This window comes from Schistocerca serialis, chromosome 6, assembly GCF_023864345.2.
Source record: "Schistocerca serialis cubense isolate TAMUIC-IGC-003099 chromosome 6, iqSchSeri2.2, whole genome shotgun sequence".
NCBI classification, from domain to species: Eukaryota; Metazoa; Arthropoda; class Insecta; order Orthoptera; family Acrididae; genus Schistocerca; species Schistocerca serialis.
Genome location: NC_064643.1, coordinates 599330249 through 599347751, shown reverse-complemented (window position 1 = coordinate 599347751; position 17503 = coordinate 599330249). Strand labels below are relative to the sequence as shown.

Here is a 17503-nt window from a genome sequence, read left to right as displayed (position 1 = left end):
GAACGTCTGTATCTCAGAAACAGGTAAAGAGATGGAGAAAATTTTCATGGTTGCTCGAGATCTGGATCTTAGGAATACGAGTACATCGTAAATAATACAGCCAATTGCTGTACACACTCGTCCCGAAACACGCACTTTAGGCTTGGTGCCCAAAAAATAAGTTTTTGGGGTGTATCTCGATGAAAGATAAGGATTTTCGAAAACGGGGAGATTACTCTTTTAAACAGATGCCTAGCGAATGTTGTTGTTGCTGTGGTCTTCAGTCCTGAGACTGGTTTGATGCAGCTCTCCATCCTACTCTATCCTGTGCAAGCTTCTTCATCTCCCGGTACCTACTGCATCCTACATCCTTCTGAATCTGTTTAGTGTATCATCTCTTGGTCTCCCTCTACGATTTTTACCCTCCACGCTGCCCTCCAGTACTAAATTGGTGATCCATTGATGCCTCAGAACATGTCCTACCAACCGATCCCGTCTTCTAGTCAAGTTGTGCCACAAACTTCTCTTCTCCCTAATCCTGTTCAATACCTCCTCATTAGTTATATGGTCTACCCATCTAAACTTCAGCATTCTTCTGTAGCATCACATTTCGAAGGCTTCTATTCTCTTCTTGTCCAAACTAGTTATCGTCCATGTTTCACTAGAGAATATACCGTTAAAATTTGAGCCATTTGCTCCGGTTATTTATTATTTTGACTTCCGGCCTTACTGTATTTTACATGTAGAAGTAAAGTAACTCAAACCAAGGGTATGAAGAGAATTTGCAAGTTAATCATGACTGGATCTTAGGAATACATTTTAAAGATTTCAGCCACTTGCTGTACATAGCCATTTTTGAATCCACGGCTTGGCTTCTGTCCGCTGGTAGCGGCGAAAATATAGTAAAAAGATAACTGTTTGGGGATTTTCGGAGGAACCGCCCATGAACTAACGGCGCCTCTATAAATCCTACCAAGCCCAACGTAAATCACCTCAAATGCAAAAAAAGAACCAATCGATTTGCACCGTTTGCCTAAGCGTTAAGGAACGTGTAATATTCGTACTTTGATCCTGTAGTGTGTGATAGTGACACTAAGTCGCACAAATTCGATCCCTCTGTTACGTACAGAAACGGTCCCTAGGTCAAGGGCTGTCTAAACCACTTCACCCCACCTTTTCTTATCTCCAATAGAACCCGACGTTTGAGCACCGGATTATCCCGTTTTTATGAGCGCCGTTTTGGAACATGTTAGGCACTCATGCAGCACCGTTCCTTGGCGATTGGAAGCATAATGAAAGCTGGAAAGCACTGACACAGATACAAACATTGCTGCTGTTGTCTTGGTGCTGCTGTGAGCACCCGTGGAACCACTCGTGCAGCGAACTTAATCACCTCCAGGATGTCGTGCAAGATATTGAAACCTGATCTATTGTTCCCCTAGCACCTCGGTTCTGATACGCCCGTCGTCGAGCACCATAAGATCCACTTATGGTGCTGTTAACTGTTTATTCACAGAGAGATGGTCTGCCAGTGCGTTCATCACCATTCAGAATTATTTGACCTCACTGAAAGAGTCTGAGGGCTTGTATCGTATGACGGCGCAATATTACCGCGCATTCATACCAAACCAGCGTGGGCTGTTTCGGCGTTGGTCCCCTACTATTGCTGGAAACGAATTACCGCGCAATATTTCACTATATCAGCAGTACCTCTGGCAGCGTGCTACGACACCTTGATGCGGAGTTTTCAGAGTTGCCTCCAGACCAGTTACAGATTGTTATACAGGATGTCATCAAGAAATAACCAATAGGAGTGCTCCAGAAACAAGAGGACAAATGACAGGCACATCATGTTCAGGTACCAGCTCCAAAGCAGTTCAGTGAAGCACCCCCCGTTAACTGCGCTCCGATGCATCGCACGCGGCACCCCAAAGAATGTAAAAGATTTTCTCATTAACTGTAAGTCAAAGGTACGTCTGTAAGTTTTCATGCCAGGGGACCACACCGTGGTTCAGGTCGAAAAAAATCGATTTTCGGTTTTCATCATATTTTGATAGATTAAGGTTTTATTTAAGTGCTCTGAAAAGGATTTTGCTGATTTTTTCCGAGCATTTAAAGAGCATTTTCCTACCACGTGTGTTTATGTGCCACGCTTACTTTTCTGTCGCCCACTTTTCTGCATATATTTTAGATCTTTATGTCCCCTAGATTGCACGTTAGGGATTTTTTTTTTTTTACTCCCGAGTGTGTTGTCTATCCTTGGAATGCAACGGTCGGTATTCTTTTGTTTCTGCTGTTTGTAAACAACACGCTTTCAATTAGAAGACGTAAAATTATTTACCGGTTAAGTAAAACTGAAACAGAAAACTTGTAGTTTTACTATGGGCAGGCAATTAGGAGAAATAAAGAAAATCTGGAGGCAATGAAGAGAGATGTTTGAGCCATATTCTTCCTCTACTGATGATAAGCCATGTCATGGATTGTGTCCATCAGGAGAAAATTCGTGGTGCATATACAATAGGGCTCAGGCAACTGGAGAATCTCATTCTCACCAGCATTCTCTTCCTGCTGCTGTTATTACAGCAATTAAACCTATTTTCAGAGACTTGGCTCATCCTGACCTTCTAAGGAAATGTCTGCATGGTCAGGCACAGAACCCAAATGAATGTTTCAACAGCACAATTTGGAACCGCCTTCCTAAAACTGTATTTGTAGGCATGCATACAATGAAACTAGGAGTTCATGATGCTGTTAATACATCCAATTGCGGTAATGCTGGAAAGTGTTGGGTACTGAAAATGCTGGGAATTAATCCTGGTGAAAACATGATCACTGGGCTGCAACATTGCGATAAAATGAGGATAGCCGATGCAGACAGGTCTGCATCTAATATGGCCAAGAAAGCAAGACAAACATCCCGGAAGGTGAAAAAGAAGCTGGAAGACCTGCTAGAGGCCAAAGAAGGGCCATCATATGCAGCAGGACAGTTTTAATTAACTGCAAGTAACAAATTTCAAAAGTTTTTTCTTTAAACTCAATCTCCCGCAAACTAAAATTTTCGGTACTTATGCCCCATTATATCAAAAACTATCATAGATAAATGAATGAAATTTTCAGAGACTGCATAACATAAAAAGCCACCTCTGGTACTACATTCATGAATATTCCCCCATTCGGAAGTTCACAAAAAAATATTTTCTGCAGAAAAAACTCAATATCTTTTGTTAATAAATTTAAAAAAGTATTTCTTAAAAACTATAAAATGGATAATGTAGATTTTAGAGCAGTTGACTCTATTAGCGTCATGTAACATACAGTAAAAACATTAAGGTCCTGCTTCAAATAGTTTTTTTCAGAAATGGATCAAATACTTGCTTAAATTAACATGGATTAGATGGGCAGGGTGTGGTCCCCTTAAAATGTGTGCCTAGTTACATATACTAAAGATGCTATTTTTGTTTCGCCCCAAATATAGGGTGCCGTTCCCAGACAGCCTTTGCCCGCTTTTCATTTACGACGCAAAGAATTGTACATTCAGACCCTTGGAAAATCATCTCTTCATAGTTTCAGATTAACCACGTACAAAGTGTCACAGTATGGAGCGAATTGGGAGTACAGTTTGACTTACGCGGAATGTTAGACAACTACTAAGAACTATCTCATTATGTCGCCGTAATTTCGTACTTGAGAGCTGATTCAGCGGTCATATAAATACATCATGTGGAAATCACATAGCATTCATTAGAACTCATACCCTAGGAACCATGGACTGAAATATTCAAGTGGTGTTGGTATTTCTAGACTTTTCTAAAACATTTGGATCAACGTCGTACCTACGTATATCATTTAGTCAGATTCATTTCAATTAAAGAACGTGCTTAGAAAGCAGGTGTAGGTCGTATATTGCAACACTGAGATCCATTTGAGCTCGATCATACCACTCGCATTAAGATTATACAAGCAAAGGCAAAGGAAAAGTTCACAGTGTTGCTGTCCTCATGGTAAAGCATTACAGAAATTCTCATCTGACTGTCAAAGAAACACGCCTACTGTCTTACCAGAAACTACTGTGAAAAGTTCAAGAACTGCTTTTCAGGGCGGAGTCTATGAGCATTCTGGAAATCACGAACGTCATCTTCGAAGTAACCGTAATGACAAACTTCAAGTATGGAGTAATCTGTTCAAATATTTTTTACATCCTCGACCTCTGAAAGGAACTTAAAATAACTATAATACGTGCTGCTGCGTGAGTACTGGGACCAAAACCAAACTACTAGAAAACATTAAATGTGTCGGTAGTGTAATAGAGTTCTCTACGTAATAAGTCGATGGATATGAAAATTTTCCATACATACTCTAGCAGGAAAGCTGTGGAATGTACTAGAATTTCTCATTTTTGGCAATATACAAGATTTTAGACGAGCGTGAATATCCTGATACGAGATATTTTCGCATTTTATATGCAGAGCAATGTCACGTGGTAAAACAAATAAAATGTGCCGCATCGCTGGTATGCATAGTTTCCACACATGATGACACTAGCGTTCATTTGCATTTCACATTTCGAACCATTGTTACATTGTACTTAATATGCATGAGGTCAGCGAATTCATACCAGCCGCTTGCCATTCCTCGCCACGGCTGAAAATTTTCTCTTTCTTCTTTAATGTTATATGGTCACTTTATTTACCCGCTGTGTCCTGGTGCGAAACGCAGACTTGAAATACAAAAGAAGTTATGTTTTAGTTACGTGTACTTGGAATTAGTTTGAGAACAACTTGTAATTTACTTCCTCATTTACGTGTACACACTTAATCCGAAATTCCGTTGTACAGTGTACAGCAAAGAGCCCGTCGTACCTATATTAACACTACCTGTCTTGTTTCATTTTCGTAGAGAGTGGAGTAAACCTGTCTCTATGTAAATATATACATACATATCCAAACGTACATACTAGATCACCATTTACATCTTTAACCCGCAAGACCTCGTAAAATGTACTTGGTGATCCAGAATAATTTTCCATACATCCTATTCTATTGACGGATTGCAATAAACTCTGTAGATTCACGTATGTGTAGATTCAAACTCATACAATTTTAGTACCACGATCATTCCACGAAAAATTGATAGTTTGGGCTCCATGGGTTTTGTAAGTCTATCCACGAATAGTAAGAAAATATGTTGACACTAAAGTCCACACTGAATTGATTATTAGTCGCACACTCAGTTATCTACATCAGCAAATTTCATATCGTTTAACAGTTGGAACAAAAACTGTATAGCGGTCTTATTATGGTAAGACTCCGTGTGAGGTCCAATCTCTCTTATTGTGCTCTCAGGACAGCCACGTGAGATTTACAGTGGAGGTAGGAGAATTGGTGAACAATCTGCCTCTAAATTTCGATGTCAATTCAAGGTCTCTACCATTTTTGGGATTCTTCGTTACTGAATCAAAAATATTTACGTGCAGGTATTCAATTTAGATCCCAAACTTTCATCATTATTTCGAATATCTCATTTGTGCTTTCCTCCTGTCGTCATACACGTACGTAACTAAGGGTTAAGTTACGTATCGAATATTGTGTGGGTTAAAACAAGTGAACTGGAGAACATAAAAAGATCTATCAAGAGACTATCCAAGTAAAAGTGAACTTCATGCTGTTGTACGTTGAACACATTCCAAAGAAAACGCTCCCTTACGCACGATCAGTTTATCACTGCCTTCACCAAGAACGTATCCCTGTTGTGTGCATAACTGTCATGGTTTCTTGTGCTACATGGTGTCATGAATGTGTTGTTATGGATGATTTCAGAAAGAATTCAAGGCACAGAGTGAAACTCCGTTGCAGCACATTTCTTGCACCGTAGAAGATATTGCAGGCCGTGGGGCGTGCTTCGAGGTCCTTTTTTTTCTGCTTCGTCTCAGACCACTCAAGAACCAAGTCAATATAATTATTTATTTTTCTTTTCGTTCAGCTTTCTCCACAACTGTTTCATTTTCTCAGAAGGAGCTCTTTTACGCTCACCTGACCGTCTGACTCCACTTGTTTTCTTGTTCGTTTTATCTGATTTTCCAACCTCCAGTCTGAATTTGTCTTTGTTGAGTAAGGTATCCTGTACAGTCTTTTTAGTCTTTCCTCCCAACGCATTCTCTTTTTCTGTTTTCCTGTTTTGGAGGAATGTGTGGACCTTATTTTTTATCGCCCTTCCTTAATTCTCGCTAGATGCTCATAGTACGTGACACGTCTTTTCCTGAAATCACATGTTATATTAGGGCAGAATAAGATTATTTCCTTATTTGGTCTCAAATCCAGTTGCCACCTTTGTTCTTGACTGGACCTAAATAATTTTTGCAAGATTCTTGTTTCTTTCTTTTCCATATCTTCCAATGGCATTTTACATTCAAATAAAAGTGTTGTTTCCGGAACAGAGAGACCCTCTGGGTTTACAACTGTGTTGCATGCCTCAGTTTAAGTCTTTAGAAAGACATTTCTGATTTTACAAGTATCTCACTTTCACGTATACTCTGTTAATTTTTTTTCATTCCTAATTCTAATTGCTTTTTCTTACTTTTTATCTTTGTATTTTCACCCGGATATTTTAAGTTCTCTGCTTTCTTGACGTTATAATTTGTGTTTTCTTTTTTTTAAATTCTTGGTGAGTTACGCTCCTCTGTCATATATTCTGTCTTTTCAAACCGTATTTCCAGACCACTATTTCATTTTTTTCCTTTAGGAGTTGTAGTCTTTTCTTTGCACCCTCTAAGATTTGCTAGTTCGTCTGCAGAAACCAAACAATTCATAGCTCCCTTACATCTAGTCAACAAAATGGAAAAGAAAATGAAAAATAGAATTGAGTATGTATTAAATGACGGTCAGTTTGGCTTTAGGAAAGTTAAAGGCACCAGAGAGGCAATTCGGACTTTCCGATTGATAATCTAAACAAGTCTCATCTGTCGACCTGGAAAATGCTTCGACAGTATAAAATGTTGCAAGAAATACGAAATTCTGAGAAAAATAGGGGTAAGCTACAGGGAACACGAATAGTGTACAATATGTGCAAGAGCCAAGAAGGAGCAACAATAGTGGAAGACCGAGAACGAAATGTTCGTGGGAGGAGTGAAACAGGAATATAGTCCCCCCGCTCCTATTCTTCAGTCTATAGATCGAAGCAATGATGAAAATAAAAGAAAGGCTTCAGAGTGGAATTAAAATTCAAGGTGAAAGGATATCAATAATGACACCCGCTGATGAATTGATATCCTTCAGTGAAAGTGAAGAAGAATTACAGAATCTGTTGAATGAAATGAACAGTGTAATAAGTACGGAATATGGATTAAGAATAAATCGAAAAAAGACGAAAGTAATTATGTTGTTGTTCCACAAGCTGCGACATTGTCGCAAATAAAACAGTGACCCGTATATGCAATACGTTTCCTTTACTTTACGTCTATGATCACAAACGTTTTGTTAACAGTTTACCTGTTTCGGTCTATAATGACCATAATCAGATCTCTTTCATAAAAACAAAGTACTAATGTACTGGAGCCATAGTGGCATCTTTAAATGTTAAATGCAGAATCAGCACAAGAATCGTCAAATATATAAAAATAACATCATATGCACGAGTCATGTTGTCAGTAGCACTACTGTTCAAAACAAGCTGCAGCTTTGAAGATGCCACTATGGCTGCTGTACATTAGGACTTTGTTTTAATGAAACAGATCTGATGATGGTCATTATAGACCGAAACCGGTAACCTGTTAACAAAACGTTTGTGACCATAGACGTAAATTAAAGGAAACGTATGTTGTTGTTGTTGTGGTCTTCAGTCCAGAGACAGGTTTGATGCAGCTCTCCATGCTACTCTATCCTGTGCAAGGATCTTCATCTCCCAGTACCTACTGCAACCTACATACTTCTGAATCTGTTTAGTGTATTCATCTCTTGGTCTCCCTCTACGATTTCTACCCTCCACACTGTCCTCCAATACTAAATTGGTGATCCATTGATGCCTCAAAATACGTCCTACCAATCGATCCCTTCTTCTAGTCAAGTTGTACCACAAATTTCTCTTCTCTCCAATTCTGTTCAATATCTCCTCATTAGTTATGTGATCTACCCATCTCATCTTCAGCATTCTTCTGTAGCACCACATTTCGAAACCTTCTATTCTCTTCTTGCTTCACTATTTATCGTCCACGTTTCACTTCCATACATGGCTACACTCCATACAAATACTTTCAGAAACAACTTCCTGACATTTACATCTATACTCGATGTTAACAAATTTCTCTTCTTCAGAAACGCTTTCCCTGCCATTGCTAGTCTACATTTTATATCCTCCCTACTTCGACCATCATCAGTTATTTTACTCCACGAATAGCAAAACTCATTTACTACTTAATTATAAGTAGCAGAAATGAGAACAGCGAGAAATTTAACATTGGGTTTGGTGACCAGGAAGTAGATGAAGTTAAGAAAATCTGCTATCTAGGCAGCAAAATGCAAGGAGGAACTAAAAAGCAGACTAGCACTGGCAAGAAGGGCATTCCTGGCTAAGAGAGGTGTACCACTAATGAACATAGGTCTTAATGAGAAGAAGAAATTTCTGAGAACCTGTGTTTAGATCACAGTACTATATGTTAGAGAATCATGATCTGTTGGAAAACCGGAAAAGAAAGGAGTTGAAGCATTTGCGATGTCGTGCTACAGAAGAATGGTGAAAATTAGGTGGAATGATAAGGAATGACGAGGTTCTCTGGAGACCTGGCAAGCAAAGGAATGCATGGAAAACATTGACAACAAGAAGGGACGGGATGTAGGACATCTGTTAAGATATCAGGGAATAACTTCCACAGTACTAGGGGGAGTTGTAGAGGGTAAAAATTGTAGAGAAAAGCAGAGATTGGAATAGCTCCACCAAAAAATTTAAGACATAGGTTGCAAGTGCTACTCTGAGATGAAGTGGTTGGCAAGGGAGAGGAGTTCATGGCGAGCAGCATCAAACCAGTCAGAAGACTGATGACTCAAAAAATTTTGTTTTTTCTCCTCTACTTTCCATTCTCATAACTTTTTCAGCACGCAGTTGAATATTAGTGGTGGAAAATGTCTCCTTGTCTGACTGCTGAAATAATTTGGAAAGGACAAGAAGTTTTCCAAGGAATTTAACTATAGATACTATGTTTTTTTAATTATTTCAAGAGATTTCCTTCCTACAACAAATTCTTCAAGTTTTTGATGAGGGAGCCTCCGTCTACCGAAACATAAGCCTTTGTATCATCAAAAACATACTAACACTATCTTTTTATTTGAAGATTTCATATACACATTTATATGTTTTAGGTTTAGAATTTGCTATCGACAGAATTAGTTATTCCTAAATCCAGTTATATAAATGAGGATCCATAGATATTAGTAATACTTTTATTATTTTTGTGTCTGATCTTATCTGCTAAGGATCGCTGACAACAGTTACTTAAGAGTTCTTAGCTTCAGCTTGTTTATTTTTCTTGTCTTTAAGTATTTTGTGTATCTCTTCACGGTGCAATTTCCTCTGTTTCCCGGTGAAGATTCTTCTGAGTTTGGTTTCCTCGCTCTCTTGGAAACCCTCATAGTTATGGTTTTTGATTCTGACTTTTTCTATATTTTGGGTACCTTCTTCAGCACAATTCATTTCCTCTGTGAGTTTTTGAGCTTCGTTGATCCAATTATATTGTTGTTGTTGTAATATTGGGATATTTGCTTAGTTCATCTGCTTTCCTCTATTATTTTAAAACTTCTGAAGAAAATGGCATGTTTTGTGTTCCAAAGCAATCTCTTTCCTACCGTGGTATAGCACATTTGTACACATCTGATGCCGAGTCATCCATACCATAGATTATTGTCAAAATCTCAAATTAGCTAATTCCTTCACCACACACATGTTTAATTTACTACTGAATGGTGTCATTTCAGATATTCTGGTCCACTGGCAAACTCGAGCTGTAATACTGGATCACCAGCTTCTTACACATCAATTTCATCAGCTTCTTCATCACATTATGGGACAGATACTGTTTCATCGTATACACCTGCGATGAAGTACTCCATTTTAGTGCCTTTCTCTTGCACTGAACAGTGGTTTTCCATCTGTACCTCAGAAGCGAATACTTTTCAGTTTTACTTTCCCAAAATTATATTTTGTCTTCGTGTACAGCGTGTCCAGTTTCGCTAGATTTGTATCTTTCTCAATATCTTGCGTGAACCCTCACCTATTACGATTTAGCTTGTACCTCTTTCCTAAGCAAACAATCCTGCTGCCTTCATTCCTCATTCTTAAGAGCCTCGCTTTTTCTATATATGAAGGTAGAATATGTTTCCTAAAGAACAGATACCATTGATGACCGTGCAGCTTCTCTAGAAAGAAATGATAATTAAATCGACACACTAGCTGCAAACATGCGTTGATACACATCATTGGGGACATGTTGCAAATGTGTGCCCCACCGGGACTCGAACCCGGGATCTCCTGCTTACATGGCAGACGTTCTATCCATCTGAGCCACCAAGGTCACAGAGGATAATACGTCTGCAGGGACTTATCTCTTTCACGGTCCCCATGAGACCCACATTCCCAAAATGTCCACACCACATTTTTATTGCTCATGAAAAACACGCATTGCATGTTGTACCACCATACACCGAGACCTTCAGAGGTGGTAGTCCAGATTGCTGTACACACCGGTACACCTAATATCCAGTAGCACGTCCTCTTACATTGATGCATGGCTGTATTCGTCGCGGCATACTAACCACAAGTTCATCAAGGCACTGTTGGGTTGTCCCACATCTCAACGGCGATTCGGCGTTGATACCTCAGAGTGGTTGGTGGGTCATGTCGTCCATAAACAGACCTTTTCAATCTATCCCAGGTATGTTCGATAGGGTTCATGTCTGGTGGCGAAACCTACAACGAGCTGACACGAGGAAAGTTTCCAAATGATTTCCCATACACAAACAGCAGTTGACCGGCGTTGCCTGGTGAAAAGTTGTTGTGATGCCTCGTGTAAGGAGGAGAAATTCGTACCATCACGTTTCCGACTTTGATAAAGGTCGTATTGTAGCCTATCGCGATTGCGTTTTATCGTATCGCGACATTGCTGCTAGCGTTGGTCGAGATCCAATGACTGTTAGCAGAATATGGTTTCGGTGAGTTCAGGAGGGTAATACAGATCGCAGTATCACTAGCAATCGAGATGACAGGCATCTTATCTGCATGGCTGTAACGGATCGTGCAGCCACGTCTCGATCCCTGAGTCAACAGATGTGGACATTTGCAAGACAACAAACAACTACACGAACAGTTCGACGACGTTTGCAGCAGTATGGACTATCAGCTCTGAGACCATGGCTGCAGTTACCCCTGACGCTGCATCACAGACAGGAGCGCCTGCGATGGTGAACTCAACAACGAACCTGGGTACACGAATGGCAAAACGTCATTTTTTTCGGATGAATGCAGGTCTGTTTACAGCATCATTATGGTCGCATCCATGTTTGGCGTCATCGCGGTGAACGCACATTGGAAGCGTGTATTCGTCATCGCCATACTGGCGTATCACCCAGGGTGATGATATGGGGTGCCATTGGTTACACGTCTAGGTCACCTCTTGTTCGCACTGACGGCACATTGAACAGTGGACGTTACATTTCAGATGTGTTACGACCCGTGGCTCTACCCTTCTTTCGATCCCTGCAAAACCCTACATTTCAGCAGGATAATGCACAACCGCATCTTGCAGGTCCTGTACGGGCCTTTCTGGATACAGAAAATGTTCGACTGCTGCCTTGGTCAGCACATTCTCCAGATCTATCATCAATTGAAAAGGTCTGGTCAATGGTGGCCGAGCAACTTGCTCGTCATAGTATGCCACTCACTACTCTTGATAAACTGTGGTATCGTGTTGAAGCTGCATGGGCAGCTGTACCTGTACAAGTCATCCAAGCTCTGTTTGACTCAATGTCCAGGCGTATCAAGGCCGTTATTACGGCTAGAGGTGGTTGTTCTGGGTTCTGATTTCTCACGATTTATGCACCCAAATTGCGTGACAATGTAATCACATGTCAGTTCTGGTATAATATATTTGTCCAATGAATACCCGTTCATCATCTGCATTCCTTCTTGGTGTAGCAATTTTAATGGCCAGTAGTGTAGATTTTCAGTGTTTTCCATGTGTAACATCGATCAAATTCCTGGATGACTCCTTCAAGGCACTGGGAACCCGATGTTGTGAAGCATCTCTAATGACCTCGTTGTCGGCAGCTCCTGTTTTGCAATTGGTGTACAACTGCAGTGCGTCACGCACCAGCCAAGCGCCTTCTGCCCGCAGTCCCGCCGCTGATCCGCATCCACAGGCAGCTGGTGGGCGTGGTCAACGGTTCGACGGGGGTGCTGGAGTGCGACGTGGAGGCGTTCCCGGAGCCCGTCTGCTACTGGGAGCGCGAGGACGGCCGCCTCATTGAGCCCGGCCACAAGTTCGTCACCAGCCTCTCCGACAGGGACCGCTACAAGGTGCGTCCGACCTGCTTCCTAAACAACATTGCACATGTAAATGGCATCTAATTCATTTGCAAACTCTGTTATTTTAATTTCGTCATGAAACATAGAACATTTTGTGCAAGATAGATTTTGTATTACTTTCTCCTCTACTCTTAAATGTTTGTATCCAAATTTACACATCCTTTGCAACATCCAAAATCATATACACAGTATCTTTTTTATATCACAGTTACCTCAGGTTTTGGACGGATTAAATAAAAGGTTGCGAACGCTAGGTGTTTTCTTTGATTTAACGAAGGCTTTTGACTTTGTTGGTCACAAAATATTACTGCAGAAGTTGGACCATTATGGAGTAAGGGAAGCAGCTTACAATTGGTTCGCCTGTTACGTTAAGAACAGAAAGCAGAAGGTAATTATCCGAAATATTGAGAGTGGTAGTGACGTTCAGCCCCAATGGGGCACTGTTAAGTGGGGCGTTCCCCAAGGGTCGGTACTTGGGCCACTGCTGTTTCTTATTTACACAAATAATATGCCTTCTAGTATTACAAGTGATTCAAAAAATATTTCTGTTTGCTGATGACAACAGTTTGATAGTGAAGGATCTTGTGTGTAATATTGAAACAGTATCAAATAATGTAGTTCATGAAATAAGTTCGTGGCTTGTGGAAAATAATTTGATGCTAAATCACAGTAAGACTCAGTTTTTACAGTTTCTAACTCACAATTCAACAACAACCGATATTTTGATCTGACAGCATGGGCATATTATAAGCGAGAGGGAACAGTTCAAGTTCCTAGGCGTTCGGATAGATAGTAAGCTGTTGCGGAAAGCCCATGTTCAGGATCTTATTCAGAAACTAAATTCTGCTTTATTTACCATTAGAACAGTATCTGAAATAAGTGACAGTTCAACACGAAACGTAGTCTACTTCGCATATTTTCATACGCTTATGTCCTATGGTATTATATTTTGGGGTAATTCTTCTGATTCAAAAAGCATATTTTTGGCTCAAAAACGGGCTGTTCGAGCTATATGTGGTGTAAGTTCGAGTACCTCTTGTCGACCCCTGTTCAATTGTCTGGGAATTCTGACATTGCCCTCATAGTATACATTTTCTTTAATGTCGTTTGTTGTTAGCAATATTAGCTTATTCCCAAGAGTTAGCAACTTTCACTATGTTAATACTAGGCAAAAATCAAATCTGCATGTGGAATGCACTTCCCTGACTCTTGTGCAGAAAGGAGCGCATTATTCTGCTGCATCCATTTTCAATAAGCTACCACAACAACACAAAAATCTTAGCAGTAGCCCAAACACTTTTAAGTCTAAACTGAAGAGTTTCCTCATGGCTCACCCCTTTTATTCTGTCGAGGAGCTCCTGGAACAGCTGAAAAATTAAGCAAATTCCAGTGTTACATTCTTGATTTTCTTTATTTAAACATACGACTTGTCGCCTGAATATGTTTCTTATATTTCATTTCATCTGTTTCTACTATCATGTTACAATTTCATGTATTGACTCGTTCCATGACCATGGAGACTTCTCTTTAATTTGGTCCCACGGAACAATAAATAAATAAATAAATAAAATAACAATTGTAATAAGACAAAAAATTAAAATGATTTTTGTATCTATAGTGATAATGTGAGAAAATAATACTGACTCTGAACTAATAAAGGTTATACTGGCAGTACTACTACAAGTGCGTATATGGCGAATGATAATCATTATTGTCGCTTTGGTAGATATGTCATTAACCGTCTTCTGAAGTTGGAGATGTTATTCTGCTCTCTAATATAATGCGGAACGTAATTCAGTATCAGGTTTCTTCTACCGAGAAGGGCTTCGAAAAAGTGGCTGATCGGTGGAATGGGATAGAGAGGATTTTGCTCTGGCGAGAGTGATTGTTTCTGCTATGTTGTTCAGGCAAGAGCTTTAATGGAGAGATTTGGGGGATAGTGTACGTTCATAGGGCAGTAGAGAATACAAAGGGTACGGAAATCTCTGCTCTTGTCTGCACGTAGCGAGGATAGCTGTACACATGGTTGCGAAATATGATCAAAAACCCGAACGTTGCAGATGTAAGGAACACAGTCATTCATAACCAGATCCAGGCGCCGGGAGCTTTCCAGAGAAAGACCTCACAGTATAACATCGCTGTAATCAATAATTTGAAGTGTGATCGGAGGCTTTCCCGGCCTATGTGTTGTTTCTAGGGCTCTCGTGTGTCCAGCCGGATGCGATCGTTGAAGTCCCACGATATTTCGGCGAATAACCTTTCCGCCTTCATCAGGTGGTTCTGATGGAATAGTCTGTCTGCTCATTGTCAGTGTTATTTATGTCAGCGGCCGCAATCGAAGCGTCGGCGGCCGCAATCGGACCGTCGGCACAGGGAATCGAAACCCGACTGACGAACATAAATAACACTGACAATGAGTAGACAGACTTCCTCCTGGTGCACGCTGCACAGTACGTGGACGACACAGCCTTCTACACGAGAAATGCGAACAAGGACCTGGTCATTCGTAGGCTACAAAGGGTTTCAGACGACACAGAAACCTGGGCCCGTCACTGGCACTTCACCATCAACTCTGAAAAGACGCAGGATATGCTGATTACTTGCATGCTCGGAAGGCGCGAACCTCCTCAACGTCCCCCCCTCCACCGACACCTAAATGGAACCCAACTTCCCTGGCGCAGAACCGCCAAGTACCTTGGCGTAACCTTGGACTCTCGTCTTAAGTGGAAACCCCATATAGACGAGGTCCACAGAAAGGTCTGCACAAGAATGTCCATCCTATACCCAATCCTTAACGAGCTCTCTTCCCATCCCAGTAGGAGTAAATGTGTACTAGCCCCTGATCCGGCCAGTAATGGAATATGCGTGCCCTGTCTGGGGATACGCGGCAAAGCAGCACCTTGACAAACTCCAGAGGCTGCAGAACCGTGCCCTCAGGAGGGCATTGCATTTAGCTCTTGGATTCCCCATAGATGATCTGCACGCCGCAGCCGAAATCCCACTCCTGAGAGAGCGTTTCCAGGATCTGGCAAGGGCCTTCTATGAGGGTTCTTCCAGATCAGGAAACGCCCTCATCCACTCAGTATGACATGTCCCACGACAAGCAGAAGCGCCCCATGACGATCTTCGACGGTTAAGTCGAAGAGAAAATCCCAGTATCCAATCCCTAATCCTGCTCCTTCCCATGTAACACCAAACATCTCGCCAACCTCAGGCAAATACCAGACACAAACAGACCAGTCATCACATTTCACAGAAACCAAAAAACTACAGATATAATCACACGTACGCAGGGGAGTAAAAGCCGAAAGGCTACAAACTCCCCCTCACACTTCCCCAAAGAGGGGAAAGTAAATGATGAGAGCAGCAGAAGCAGCAGACAGACCGACCCATCAGAACCACCTGATGATGGCGGAAGGTTATTCACCGAAATATCGTTTGAAGTATAAGTGTTTGTACAAATTTCTTTTTCAAATCAAGAGGGAAGAGTTTTTGATATGTTTGTAGGGCATAGAGAAATGCTGATGCCTTCTTGCATATTGCAGTTACGTGCTCAGTCCAATTTAGATTTTCGTCTATTATTACTCATAGACGCTTTGCTGAGGGAGAAAGTTGTTATTAGCCCCGTTTACGGTCAAATATTGTAGGGATTCCCCTACTTTCTGGCTAATAAGACTACAATAAGCAAGAGGTACCACTTGGGTTTAGGGGGATTGAGCTTTAACCTCACACCCTAACTTATTTTCACAGTGCACATAGATCGGTATTGAGGTTCCCCACAGCTCTCTTCGGGTTTTTGTTTCTGCACTTAGACGCAACTGGAGTCATCAGCTTATATGTGGTATTTGCACTAGGTCAGAACGGATGACACGTCATTGACCCACAATGAAAAGGGTATACGACATAACACAGAACCCGAGGTGATGCCTGATACTGCCTGCCACAATGGTCGCCTTATGGTGCTGGACAAGGCGCATTGGTAGCGAGATGTCAGGTATGAGGTGAAACCATTGCACTGCACTAGTAAAGAAATTTAGGCTGCTAAGTTTGGCAGTAAAAGGTCGAAGTGGACAGTGTTAATGGCTTTGCTGGAGTACAAGGAGCACATGAGTCACCTCTTGTGCTACCACGGAAAACTTGAGGTCATATGTTAGCTTTATTAATACAAATGTTGTGCAGCAATGTTCACGAAAATCTGACTTATATTGGTCTAGTTGTTTGTTTGTGGTTAGACAGTTTGTTAGCTGGTCGTGGACTACATATTCTGAGACCTTGGACAGCGCAGGAAGAATGCAAATTGGTCAGTAATCAGAGGGTGCTGTGTCAATGTCCTTTCCAGATAGTGGCTTAGCTAGTCCCTCAGAGAAAATACCGTGGTTAAGGAGTGGTGGAAGACATATGTTATAATGGGCAGTAGTGGGTCAGTAATAACCTTACGAAAGCAATGATTCATCTATACTACTAAACGGCTAAAACGGTCGCTCAGTCCAAGTTGCAGGTTGTCTAATGGCCTCCAGGGGCAAGGAAATTTTATTTTCACAATTTCATATACGAGGCCTTTTCTGTTTTCAATGTCCGATCGGTCAAGAATTAAAACCTGAGTGAAAAATCCGACGAAGTCTTGCAGAAATGTGTTGGGCAGTGTCTCCAGTGTGCTCGCCGATCGCGTCACGTCTCACTTTTTAGTTCTGAGCGCAGGGCGAACACACAAAAATATCCAGAACAACAGAGTCTTGTGCCAAGTGAGAAGTGCGTCTTTCTATATTTTAATGCTAAAGCCTTCAGCTTGGAAGTGAAAAGAACTGAAAAAACTGTCAATTGTTTTGTGAAATGATTTATCTAAAAGTAAGAAATAAATCATATTAGAGGAACCTTTGATGTGCCTCCTGATCATACTCGAAATAATGTACAGCAAATGCAGTGCTGATTGAGAGTTTTAAGTTCAATATTTAACTCTGAA

General features: G+C 41.1%; 1 protein-coding gene across 1 annotated transcript in view; it reads left to right on the top strand.

The window, feature by feature from the left end:
• LOC126483615 (uncharacterized) overlaps positions 1–17503 on the top strand; it is a 733734-nt gene that overhangs the window by 476727 nt on the left and 239504 nt on the right. The window contains exon 8 of the mRNA XM_050106657.1: positions 12353–12534. Coding sequence (XP_049962614.1) covers positions 12353–12534 — 182 coding nt within the window. The remainder of the gene's footprint in view (positions 1–12352; positions 12535–17503) is intronic.